At 50.1% G+C, this 11,170-nt stretch overlaps 1 protein-coding gene across 5 annotated transcripts; it reads left to right on the top strand.

Moving 5' to 3' along the window:
• The first annotated feature begins 2,189 nt into the window (after positions 1 to 2,189).
• On the top strand, positions 2,190 to 5,587 carry Mchr1 (melanin concentrating hormone receptor 1). Of its 5 annotated transcripts, none has more exons than XM_063243661.1 (4): positions 2,190 to 2,308; positions 2,646 to 2,942; positions 3,895 to 4,044; positions 4,335 to 5,587. In XM_063243661.1, exons 1-4 carry the CDS (start codon positions 2,284 to 2,286, stop codon positions 5,312 to 5,314), a joined length of 1,452 nt encoding a protein of 483 aa, XP_063099731.1. In that variant the 5' UTR covers positions 2,190 to 2,283; the 3' UTR covers positions 5,315 to 5,587. The 5 variants fall into 5 exon arrangements, with proteins under 5 accessions (XP_063099731.1, XP_063099733.1, XP_063099732.1 ...); XM_063243663.1 differs by having other exon boundaries at positions 2,195 to 2,308; positions 3,960 to 4,044; XM_063243662.1 differs by having other exon boundaries at positions 2,266 to 2,942; positions 3,960 to 4,044.
• The last annotated feature ends 5,583 nt before the right edge of the window (positions 5,588 to 11,170 follow it).

The following is an 11,170-nucleotide window of genomic DNA, read 5'->3' as shown; positions in this document are numbered from 1 at the left end:
CGTTGGGTAGCCCGCTGTCCACTCAGGATGTCCGGTGACAGCCGAGAGACCTCCAAAGCAGACAGAAAAGTGACCCTCACCTTCTGCACCAGCAGGGTGAATTGCTGAACGCAAGGGCTGGGATCTCACTGGAAGGCGGGGAGCCAGCCAGGCTCAGGTGTAAGAGGCCCTCACAGAACACGACAGAGCCCCGAGGCCCAGGGGCACATCTGGGTAAACCTGAGAGCCTCAAACCCTCTTTTCCTCTGCACTGCTTTTGACTCAAGGAGAGGCCTGAGACCAGGTCTCCATGTCACCTGAGCAGGAGAGAAAATGCTCAGCTGCCAGGACCCAGCTACCGCAGAGGGGAACACATGCAGAGAACATGTGTGGCCGGGGATCTTGGGGCGTCAGGTTATGGTGCAAACAAGTTTGCTGACCTGTTTTAAAGAGCTTTAGGATTGTTCCAGAAAATAGTCTGCAGTAAGGTAAGGATGCTAGGATTTCCTCCACTGAGGTGTTTTTGTTTTGTTTTGTCTTTGAGACAGAATCTCACAATGCCATTCAGGCTGGTTTCGAACTTGTGGCAATCCTCCTGCTTCAGCCTCCTGTGTGCTGGGATTACAGGCATGCACGACCAAACCTGGCTCCGCTGAGTTTTGAAGGATTCTGGGTGGTAAACACCTTTACTTATAATATAAAAAATAAAATACCTTTATACTATAATATAAAAATATTATATGTTTATATCATATTAAATATATTATATTTATTATATAAATATAATTTTAAACTTATATAGAATTTAGATTTATATAAATATTATATAAAAATATTTTACTATACTATAAAAAATAAAATACCTTTATTTAAGTACCTTTATTAAAGTACCTTTATTTTTTATAGTATAGTAAAAAATATAAATACAGCATAAAATTGGTCTATTTATTTGCAGTGCTAGAGATGGAACCCAGGGCCGCACACTTATCAGGCAACTGATTTACCATTGAGCTTTCTCCTCAGTGCATTTTTAAATGTCCAACTCAGTAGCTTGAAGTGCATTTGCAATGTTGTACAGCCCTTGCCACTGTCCACTTTATTCCAAATAGAAACTCTAGAGCTGGTGTAGTGGCGCATGCCTGCCATCCCAGCACTTGGGAGGCTGAGGCAGCAGGATCTCCATGAGTTCAAGGCTAGCCTCAGCTACATAGCAAGTTCAAGGCCAGCCTGGACTACAAAGTGAGACCTGTTTTGAAAAAAAACAAATTAAAAAAAAAAAAACCCAAACAGAATCTCTTACTTCATTAAATAGTAACTGTCCACTTCCCCATCCCCTTGCGGGGCAGAGTTTTGGTGAAGAGGTCAGAAGACTCTGTTGTGGGATGCTAGAATGGGGTTTATTACCAGAACAGAAAACCTACTAGCTAAGTGGGTTTTCCGTGGGGGTGTGGAGGACACTCCTTTCCCAACATGGTAAGGGATGGACTGGTCAGGGGGCATCAGGGAGGACACACTAAGGGTTCCATTCAGCCAGAAGCTGATCTCACTTGATTTTTTCCCTTCTAGTACTGGGGATTAAACCCAAAAGCATTCCCCCACTGAGCTACATCCTACAGCCCATATATATATATATATATATATATATATATATATATATATATGGATATATATATATATATATATTTCTTTTCTTTTTCTTTTTTTAAGAATTTGAGATAGGGTCTCACTAAGTTACCCAAGCTGGCCTAGAACTTGCAGCCTTCCTGGCTCTGCCTCCCTAGTAGCAAGGATTCCAGGGTGCACCACCACACCTGGCTATCATCTCATTTTATTTAGGCTCTATCCTGGCAGGGACAAGTGACTCCACTGAGCAGGAACTGGGGACAAGAGGGTTGACAGGATGTCTCTCGGTGCTTTTGTGTCCGCTAGTGGGAGTTCACATGTGCTTGTGGCAATAAAGGATTCAGACCCTGAGTGTGGCCATGGGTGAGATCCCTGGAGCCAACAGCAAGATGCCTCTGCAGAGAATCCACAAGTGCCCGTCCCCGCTGAGACTGGTCCTCACTGGGAATCTCTCTGGGGGCTTCGATCTTGTGCTCTGAGATTTGTCTTAAAGATCTCAGAGCATTTGGAAAAAAGCAACCTCTGTAAGCGTGATCCAGGCTGGTCCTGTGGAGATGACAGTTTATCCTTTTCAGCTCTCAAAGCCCTGGCCATTGGCAGAATGGAGTGACTTGAGATCCAGGGCAGGGCTTGGCAGGGTGCTGGCAGAGTAGCCAGCGAGCTGTTTTGGAATTTATCAGGATGAGGGTGGCCTCGGGGATGTGTGGTGAGTGTGCGTGCTGCATGCAAGCCCCTGAGTCCCAGGCTCTGGGAACTGTCCCCACTGTCCCCTGCCACGTGGCCCAACCTCCCATACCTGGGGTTAGGAGGTCCAAAGTGAAGCAGCTTCCTGTGTTTACCCTTTTGCCTTTGAAGAGACCTCGAGCAAGCGAGCAGCAGCCCTGGCGAGCCGAGGAGCCTGCCCCAGGACCCTGGGGGAAGCAGCTCCCCTCCCTGACGGGGATGCTGGAGCCCAGCCCCTCGCCGCCTCTGCAGGCAGCGGTGGTGGGAGCCGGGACTGAAGAGGTTAATGTGCATCTGCCTCCGAATGTTAATGTGTCTAGGTGATGTCAGTGGGAGCCGCGAGGGAGTGCGAGAGCATTGGGCTGGGAGGCGGCAGAGGCTATCGGGCTTCCGAGGAGGAAGACCCCCCATCCTGGCCTGCGGGGCTCGAGCTCCAGGACCAGGCGGCCAAGGGCGCTGGTGGCTGCCGCAGCCTGCGTGGGTGGACGGGAGCTCAACTCTGGGGGCGCAGGCGACTCACTGTGACTGCATGGACCTGCAATCCGCGCTGCTGCCCACTGGCCCCAATGCCAGCAACAGCAACACCTCCGATGGCTCAGACAACCTCACCTCTCCCGGTGAGCTGGACGCTGGGCTTGTGGGGTGGGATGTGGGGAGGTTTTCACTCTGAACCAAACTGCTTGGAAAACTTTATTATAGTTCTCAGGGACTAAATCTGTAGTCTGCTTTGCCTGGAGAGGAGACAGAAGAGGACAGGGGTGGACAGGGCAGAAGGGGGCAGGAGCTCAGCCCAGGGCAGAGGCAGTCACTGCTGGCAGTGGATGGTGGCTGGCAGCAGGCAGGCAGAAGAAGGCTGCTCATGAGTTTCAAATACGCTTTGCAGAAAGAAAAAAATAGGAGAAGCTGACGGGGAGTAGGTGGGCGACAGCAGGAGGCTCTTTCACTCACGGGTACCCTGGGCTCGGTAAGCACACAGGGTAGAGGGGTTGGAGACATCTTTACTGCCCCCTGGCAGAGGCTGTGGGAAGCAGAAGACTTTGCCAAGCAGGAGGGGATTAACTTTCCCAGTGAATTAAGCTTTCTGACATTTCCAGATCTGCAGTGCCCTGAGATTCTAGCTCTGAAGGAGAAGCGAAGGAAGGAAAGAGGAGCAGTTTGTGTGGAGACAGTGGTCGGGCTGCCGGGCTGCAATGCTCAGTTTCAGTCTCTGCCCCACTTGGAGGGTTTGGGGACACAGGGCAAGGAAATCCCTGCCAGGAAGGTGGGGCTGGGAGCCTGACCAGAGCACAGCTGGCAAATGCTCCTACGAGACGGTCCCCCACAGAGATGACCAGGAGTCAGTACATAGCTTCGATCCAGCAATCACTAAAATAAAATCATTGGGGTTACAAATAGGGAAAGGAAGCGAACATATTACACACACACACACACACACACACACACACACACACACACTCCCATGTCTTTCTTGCTTTTATGATGAGGTTTCTGGGAGAAGCCCAGGGACCCACAATGTAATTTTCAGGAGGCAGCTCTGTTTGTGGGTTCTTGTTTTGTTTTTTGTATCAGGAATGGAGCCTACAGCCCTCACACGAACCACATCCCCAGTCCCTTTTATTTTTATTTTGAGACAGAGTCTCCCTAAGTCACTAAGTTATCCAGGCTGGGTTTGCACTTGCAATTCTCCTGCCTCAACCTCCTGGAGTACTGGGATTACAGGTATGAGCCACTATGCCTGGCTTCAAATATTGTTCTTGACTCTGAGCCTTTAGAGTAAATGCAAGAGGGAAAGGACCGGGGCCTTGAACTAACAAGTGGCTTGGGAGAATCTGGGAGGGTTCCTGGGAGGACAGTGGAGGAGGACAGGGGGGCGGGATTAGCACAGTGTGGGGAGGGAGAGAATTCCAGATGAATGGCAAAGTCAGGGGGAGGATGAGAGGAAAGCTAGAGCAGGCTGAGAGGACAGCAAGGTGTCAGCTGCCAGTGACACTTGCCCCTTCTGCCCCTAGGGTCTCCTCCGCGCACAGGAAGTGTCTCCTACATCAACATCATCATGCCTTCCGTGTTCGGCACCATCTGCCTCCTGGGCATCGTGGGGAACTCCACGGTCATCTTCGCGGTCGTGAAGAAGTCCAAGCTGCACTGGTGCAGCAACGTCCCTGACATCTTCATCATCAACCTGTCTGTGGTGGACCTGCTCTTCCTCCTGGGCATGCCCTTCATGATCCACCAGCTCATGGGCAATGGGGTCTGGCACTTTGGGGAGACCATGTGCACCCTCATCACAGCCATGGACGCCAACAGTCAGTTCACCAGCACCTACATCCTCACCGCCATGGCCATTGACCGTTACCTGGCCACTGTCCATCCCATCTCTTCCACCAAGTTCCGGAAGCCTTCGGTGGCCACCCTGGTGATTGGCCTCCTGTGGGCCCTCTCCTTCATCAGCATCACCCCTGTGTGGCTCTATGCCAGGCTCATCCCCTTCCCGGGGGGCACTGTGGGCTGTGGCATCCGCCTACCCAATCCAGACACTGACCTCTACTGGTTCACCCTCTACCAGTTTTTCCTGGCCTTTGCCCTGCCCTTCGTGGTCATCACTGCTGCCTATGTGAGGATCCTACAGCGGATGACGACGTCAGTGGCTCCTGCCTCCCAGCGCAGCATCCGGCTGCGGACAAAGCGGGTGACCCGCACGGCCATCGCTATCTGCTTGGTCTTCTTTGTGTGCTGGGCGCCCTATTATGTGCTGCAACTGACCCAGCTGTCCATCAGCCGCCCGACCCTCACGTTTGTCTACCTGTACAATGCGGCCATCAGCTTGGGCTATGCCAACAGCTGCCTCAACCCTTTCGTGTACATCGTGCTATGTGAGACCTTTCGCAAACGCCTGGTCCTGTCTGTGAAGCCCGCAGCCCAGGGGCAGCTTCGTACCGTCAGCAATGCTGCAACGGCTGACGAGGAGCGGACAGAAAGCAAAGGCACCTGACCCCACCCCCTGTCACCCAGACATCTGCGAGTCCGGTCACCACAGAGAGTCATGGGGACAGATGCTGAGAAGGAGCCAGGACTACCCTGGGGGAAGGCAGGGAGGCTGGGGGCGAGGGGTTGTGGCAACTGCCTATTCCATGGGCTCCACGGACAGCTGGGGGAGCCTGGGAGCCAGGGTAGTGGGCTTCAGACATCAGAAATCCACTCGGGGGGGCAGCAAGATGCTTTGGTGGAACAAAAGCTGAGTGAAGAAAATGTTGGTTGAATGGCCTGCTGAGCCTGCATTTGTTAGCTCTTTGTCCCGGGGAAGCTGTGGTTTGTGGGGGCCCTGGAGGGGCTGGGAAAGGTGGCACGGCCTGGACCTCGCTCTTCCCAGGCCCTTATCACTGTGTTGGAAGGCAGCCTTTCTCCAAGCTGGTGGCTGAGGGCCAGTGAAGCCCGCGGGCGCTGTGGGGCCCCCTGTCTGTCCAGGGGATGCATGCATGTGCTGTGGAGCGGGGCTCTGACCCTATAGGAGAAGAAGGTGACCGAGTGGGGGGAGGTCTTGAAACTCATAAAAATGGGGGAGGGGACATCTGCACCTGCAGGGACATCTTCATTGGACCTGTTCATGTGGGTGGCTGATCTACAGCACTGTCCACGTGTGTGGGGGTCATTCTAGCACCTGGGGTGTGAACACCATCTTTCCTCCCCAGAATCAAAACTCAAAACAAATAAGAGAAAATCTCCACCCACAGCCCTCCGGATGCTCCTGTGGAGTGGCTCGGGCTCTGGGGTGGGGGTGGGGAGCATGAGAGGGAAACAGGGTGCTGGGTGCAGCATTAAGGGCTTCAGTTCAGCCTGCATTTTAGGGAGCCTCAAGAAGGGGGTGTGTTTGCTAAACTAGCGGGGAGAATTCAGTGACACTGATGGAATTACTGTGAGGTCATTAGATTGCAGCTCTGCAGCTGGGCTGGTTCCTGGCTTTTGCCCAAAAGCTGTGGGCCTGCGTTTGTCACTGATCCTGATCCTTCCAGACCCCGAGGCCCACGCCCACGTCCCCCTTGCTGAGTCACCAGCAGCAGGGCGGCCAGAGCCCAGTCTCCACTGGCCGCAGCTGAGAGCCCACTGGCACCTTGAGCCCATTACAGCCGGGGCCGCTGGGAGGCAGCCATGCTGCTGCTTCGCCCAGGGGTCTGGGGCTGGGCCGAGGCCTCAGCGCAGTGCCCGCTCCCTGGCGCTAATGAGGTACTGGCCAGACTGTCCAGAAGCGTCCTTGAAGCAGGAGCAGGCGCCCAGCCTGGTGCCCTTTTCACGCGGGTCGCTGTTCACAGCAGAGTTGCTGCCGAAGCTCTTTAGACAACTTCTGGGCCTGGGGTCCTGGAGAGCTTGCTTTTCTCTGGGTCCTTAGCAGCCGTGGTTCTGCCCAGCAAGCTGTTTTCCTTCCTGGCTAACAGCTGGGTCTCTGACTGCCACTGGGGGGCGCTGGTTCACGTGTAGCCAATAAAAGAAAAAGATGCTGGTGGGAGACTTGGGAGTCCGGCCTAACCGCCCGCCTGCTCCCTGAGGTCGCCTGCGGTCAGTTTGCCCAGTTTCCCGGGGAGTCCATTGCCCCTGCCCTGCCCCCTTCACCCTCGCACCCTCTACCCCTGCGCAGAGAGATACTGGAAAGGAAAGAGGTGAGGTGGCGTCGCCCAGGGAATGCCAGTGACCAAGCAGCTCCCAGGGAAGAAAACATCCGGTCCCCGCTCTCAATTCTGTGCTGAAGCTTGAAATGGAAGCAAAGTGCATTGAGTCAAAAAGTGAGTGGGTGGTAAGGTAAACAGCAGAGAGGGCACGCCAGACCTGGTTGCATACGCCTGCACTCCCAGCATTTAGAAGGTCGAGACAGGAGGTTGCATGAGGCCAGCTTGTAACACATCACAGTCCCTGTCTCAAAGAGAGTGGGGAGGAGAGAAGGGGGGAGAGGGCAGGAAGGTGGGAGAGAAGCGGGGAGGGAGATTACACTGGGGTGGGTGTCACTGACCATCCCTCCCCAGCCTGATCAGTAACCAGAACAGTCTTGAGAAGGCCTTGCTAGAGATAAGAGTGCTCAGGGCTCGAGGCCAGGTGGCCGGTGGGACGGGCTTCCTGTTGGAACTGCTAGAAATAGGGGACTTCAGGCAGGGCTGGTGGGCAGGTTGGAGAATGAGCAGGACATTCGGGGAGCCCTGCCAGGAGAGGGGCCACCCTGAGATGCAGAGGGAAGGGTGAAGGGGTGAAGGAAGAGGTGAGGTCCATGTGGCTGATCTCATTGCTTCTTTTCCATATCCAGTGTCTAATGGTCCCCTCACTCCCCCGAGCACCATCATCTCCACACACCCAGTGAGTGCTTCATGCACTGTGGCCTCCTGTTTTCCCAAGGAAATATTTCTGCTCCAACTGTGAGGAAGAGGCTATGAAACTTCCCCACAGGACAGGAGGTCCACAGTCGAGGCTAGGCCTGGGGTTGGGCACCGAAAGTCCAAATGGAAGCCTAAAGCCCTTCTACATGTGGACATTCACTTGCAAAGAGCAACAGCATCTAGGAAGGTGACTAAGAATGATCTTTAGTTATTTTCTGCATCATCCACTTTCATAGTAGTAGAATTTTTTTTTTGGGGGGGTTGGCCTTGAAATCATGGTGATCCTCCTGCCTCAGCCTCCCAAGTGCTGGGATTACAGGCATGCACCACCACATCTGGTAAAATTTATATAACATATACCTCAGTGGCATTCAGTAATTCACAGTCTAGTGGCAACCATCACAGCATTCATCTTCCCACACTGAGACTGCAATGCTGCAGCAACTCACTCTCCTCTCCTCCCCATTCCTGGTAATCACCATTCTGTTCATCACTATGATCCAAACTCCTCTAAGTACTTTGTGTAAGTAGAATCATACAAGAATTGTCTTGTTTTGTTGTTGTTGAGACAGGAACTGTGTAGTCCCACTGGTCTTGAACTTGCAAGGTAGCCCACACTGTTCTCGAACTCCTCACCCTCCCGCCTCAGCCTCTCAAGTACAGGCCCTACAGGCTTTCCCCACCCACACCTAGTTAATTGTTCTTTTGTGGGCTGGCTTATTTCACTTAGCATAATGTTCTCCAGTTTTCATCCATATGTTGTATGTGTCAGAGTTTCCTTCCTGTTGAAGGCTGACTAATATTCCTTTGTATTTGGGGCCCACACAGCTATTGGGGCCACTTCAGTCTTTCGTCCACTGTGGATACAAACGTGGATTCCTTTGGGGACACACCCAGGAGCAGAATTGCTGGATCATGTGGTGATCTGTTTAGCATTTGAGGAGCTGCCAGACTATTTACTATGGCAGTTGCACTGTTTACATCCTTACTAGCAACCTTCGAGGGTTCCAATCTCAGCACCTCCTCACCAACACACTCTTTTTCTAAAAGCCATTCTCATGAGTGGGGAGCAGGCTCATCGGGGCTTGGATTTGCATTTCCTAATGATTAGTGATGTTGAGCATCTTTTCAGGGGCTTATTGTTCATTTGCATAGATTCTTTGGAGGATGTATATTCAAATCCTTTATTTTAATTGGGTCTTTCCTCTTGTTACTATTAGCGATATTTTGCTCAACTCAAATTAATAATAATTGGTTCTATATGCCTTGTTACTAGGAACAAAAACAACAAAATATAAAGAAAAAACTAGGTTCTTTCTCCTCTGTGGCCCAAAGAAATATTTGCCCTTTAAAAAACTGAGCATTTGGATGAAGAATCACACATGTCCCCAGCCCTCTTCCTCCTCCCAATAGGTTGAAATGACTGTCAGAAAAACAAGGCAGATTAACGGTGGCAGGCAGCTTCCCCCAAGCACAGTCTTAGGTCTAACTCACAGAGGTCTGTCAGAGGAGACCTTTCCAGTCAGTCAGATGTGGTGCTATGGTTTATCTATAGATGTTCCCCAAAGCCTCATGTACTCATAGGTAGGGCTTTTGGGAGGAGGCTAGATCAAGGGTGTGGGTATAATACTGGATTTATCCTCTGATTGATTTAGCATAGTTCTAGGTGTGAATAATGAGAAGCCCCCCAGTGAATGGCACCAACCAATGAGCTTATAGCTAGGGTGGGATAAAAGGGAAAGGGAGGCTCGTTGCTTCCTGCCTCCTACCAGCCATGCCATGGACTGTTCCTCTGCCATGTGCTCTGCCTTGGAGCCAGCTGAGTGTGGACTGAAACCTCTACAAACTGAACTAAAATAAACTTTTTCCCCTTTAATTTGTGAGTGCCGGATATTTTGTTCCAGAAACGAGAAAGTAACTAAGACCCACGGAATGGATAAGCTGCCCTTTTAATTATCTGCAACACTTCCTCCTCATGGAAGAGGATGAATGCAGTGAGCAGATCTTATCTCAGCCAGCAGAACAGCAACATCTTTTATGGAAAAAGAAAAGTAATTTCTATTTGAATTTTATTTTTTGGTGCTGGAGATGGAACCCTAGTCTGTGGATGCTGAGTAAGTACCCTACCACCAAACTACACCCCTAGCTCTCTATTTTTTAGGGTCATTTTTATGCTAGGCATTGTGCTATGAGGAGCAATAAAAACTTCAGTGAATGGTTAAGTTTAAAAATTTATTACAGTAAAAGACACATTAACATTAATCTCCTGTAAAATACTCCCTCCGCCCCACTTTGACCACTTTTATCCTATTGTTTTTCCTCCTTTCTGAAGCTGTGCTAGAAGTTCTCCTTCATGTCTTTTGGAAGCTGCCTCAATGTCCTAAATTAATTCAAAATGTTTATACCAATTTCTGTCAAAAATATTATGGCGTGTCCTCATCCATCTTATTCACCAGATCTGGCACTGTGTGGCTTCTGGTTCTTCCCCAAAGTCAAAATGACCATGAAAATGAAATGTGAATCAACTCACGACATCAAAGAAGCCACAACTTTGCAACTGAAGACATAAAAGAGGATGTCCAGAACTGCTTCACCAGACGCATGAAAAACGGAGTAAGTGGATTCAAAGTGAGGGGGAATATTTTGAGCAATATTTGAGCAATGTCTTTTACTGTAATATATTTTTTAAAAATTAAACATTCACCATGTTTTTATCATTCCTCATAAGTAGTGCATTTTTTAGTAATTCATGTAATTCTCCCCATGTCAAAGATGTAACAGTTCCAAAATTGCTGAAAAGCCCAAGTCCAAAGTCTCCTCTGAGAACCCATGGCAAACTCTTAGCTGGGAGCCTCTGTAAAAGTCAAAAGAGAAGTTAAACATGGCCAACATAGAAGGGAATAAGGTAAACATTCCCAATGTAAAAGGAGAAATAGGATAAAAAGGAATGAGCTCAAATCAAGACCACAGGGAAAATGTTAAAATCTGTAATCCCATGCCAAGCACCTAGGGAAAGTAGTGGTGAGCACTGGATCTACCATTAAATTCTACAAGAACTTTCGGCAATACTGTTCAAACCCTTTTTTGTCATTGAAAGGAAAGGAGAAACCGGGCATGGTGGTGCATACCTATAATCCCAGCACTCAGGAGGCTGAGGCAGGAGAATCATTGCAAGTTTGAGATCAATCGGGGCTACAAAGTGAGCTCAAGTCCAGCCTGAACTGCATAGCGAGACCCTGTTTCAAAAAGGCAAAAAGAAAAAAAAAAAAGGAAAGGAGTATCATATCATCAAACTCACTCCTAAATGCTCCCATTACCCTGATACCAAAACTGGAAAAGGATTTAACAAATAAAGAAAACTACAGGCCAATCTCCCTAGTGAGCAGATACAAAACCCCTCAATAAGCTACTGGCAAACAGAATGCAATGAATCATTAAAAGCTGGCTTTATCCCCAGGATGCATATATCAATAAATGTAATGTATTGCATA

The sequence above is a fragment of the Cavia porcellus genome, unplaced genomic scaffold (genome assembly GCF_034190915.1).
Source record: "Cavia porcellus strain 051 isolate PalLab524CR breed Dunkin Hartley unplaced genomic scaffold, mCavPor4.1 scaffold_40, whole genome shotgun sequence".
NCBI lineage: Eukaryota > Metazoa > Chordata > Mammalia > Rodentia > Caviidae > Cavia > Cavia porcellus.
The sequence above is the reverse complement of the archived record's forward strand: the minus strand, read 5'-3'. Positions and strand labels throughout refer to the sequence as shown.

What these genes read in the sequence shown, in the direction of transcription:
- Mchr1 (XM_063243660.1), top strand. Translation starts at nt 2,612, where the DNA reads ATGTGCATCTGCCTCCGAATGTTAATGTGTCTAGGTGATGTCAGTGGG. An exon ending in AGACAACCTCACCTCTCCCG is followed by an intron (nt 2,943 to 3,894) that starts GTGAGCTGGACG and finishes TTTTTGTATCAG; the next exon opens with GAATGGAGCCTACAGCCCTC. An exon ending in CTGGAGTACTGGGATTACAG is followed by an intron (nt 4,045 to 4,334) that starts GTATGAGCCACT and finishes TTCTGCCCCTAG; the next exon opens with GGTCTCCTCCGCGCACAGGA.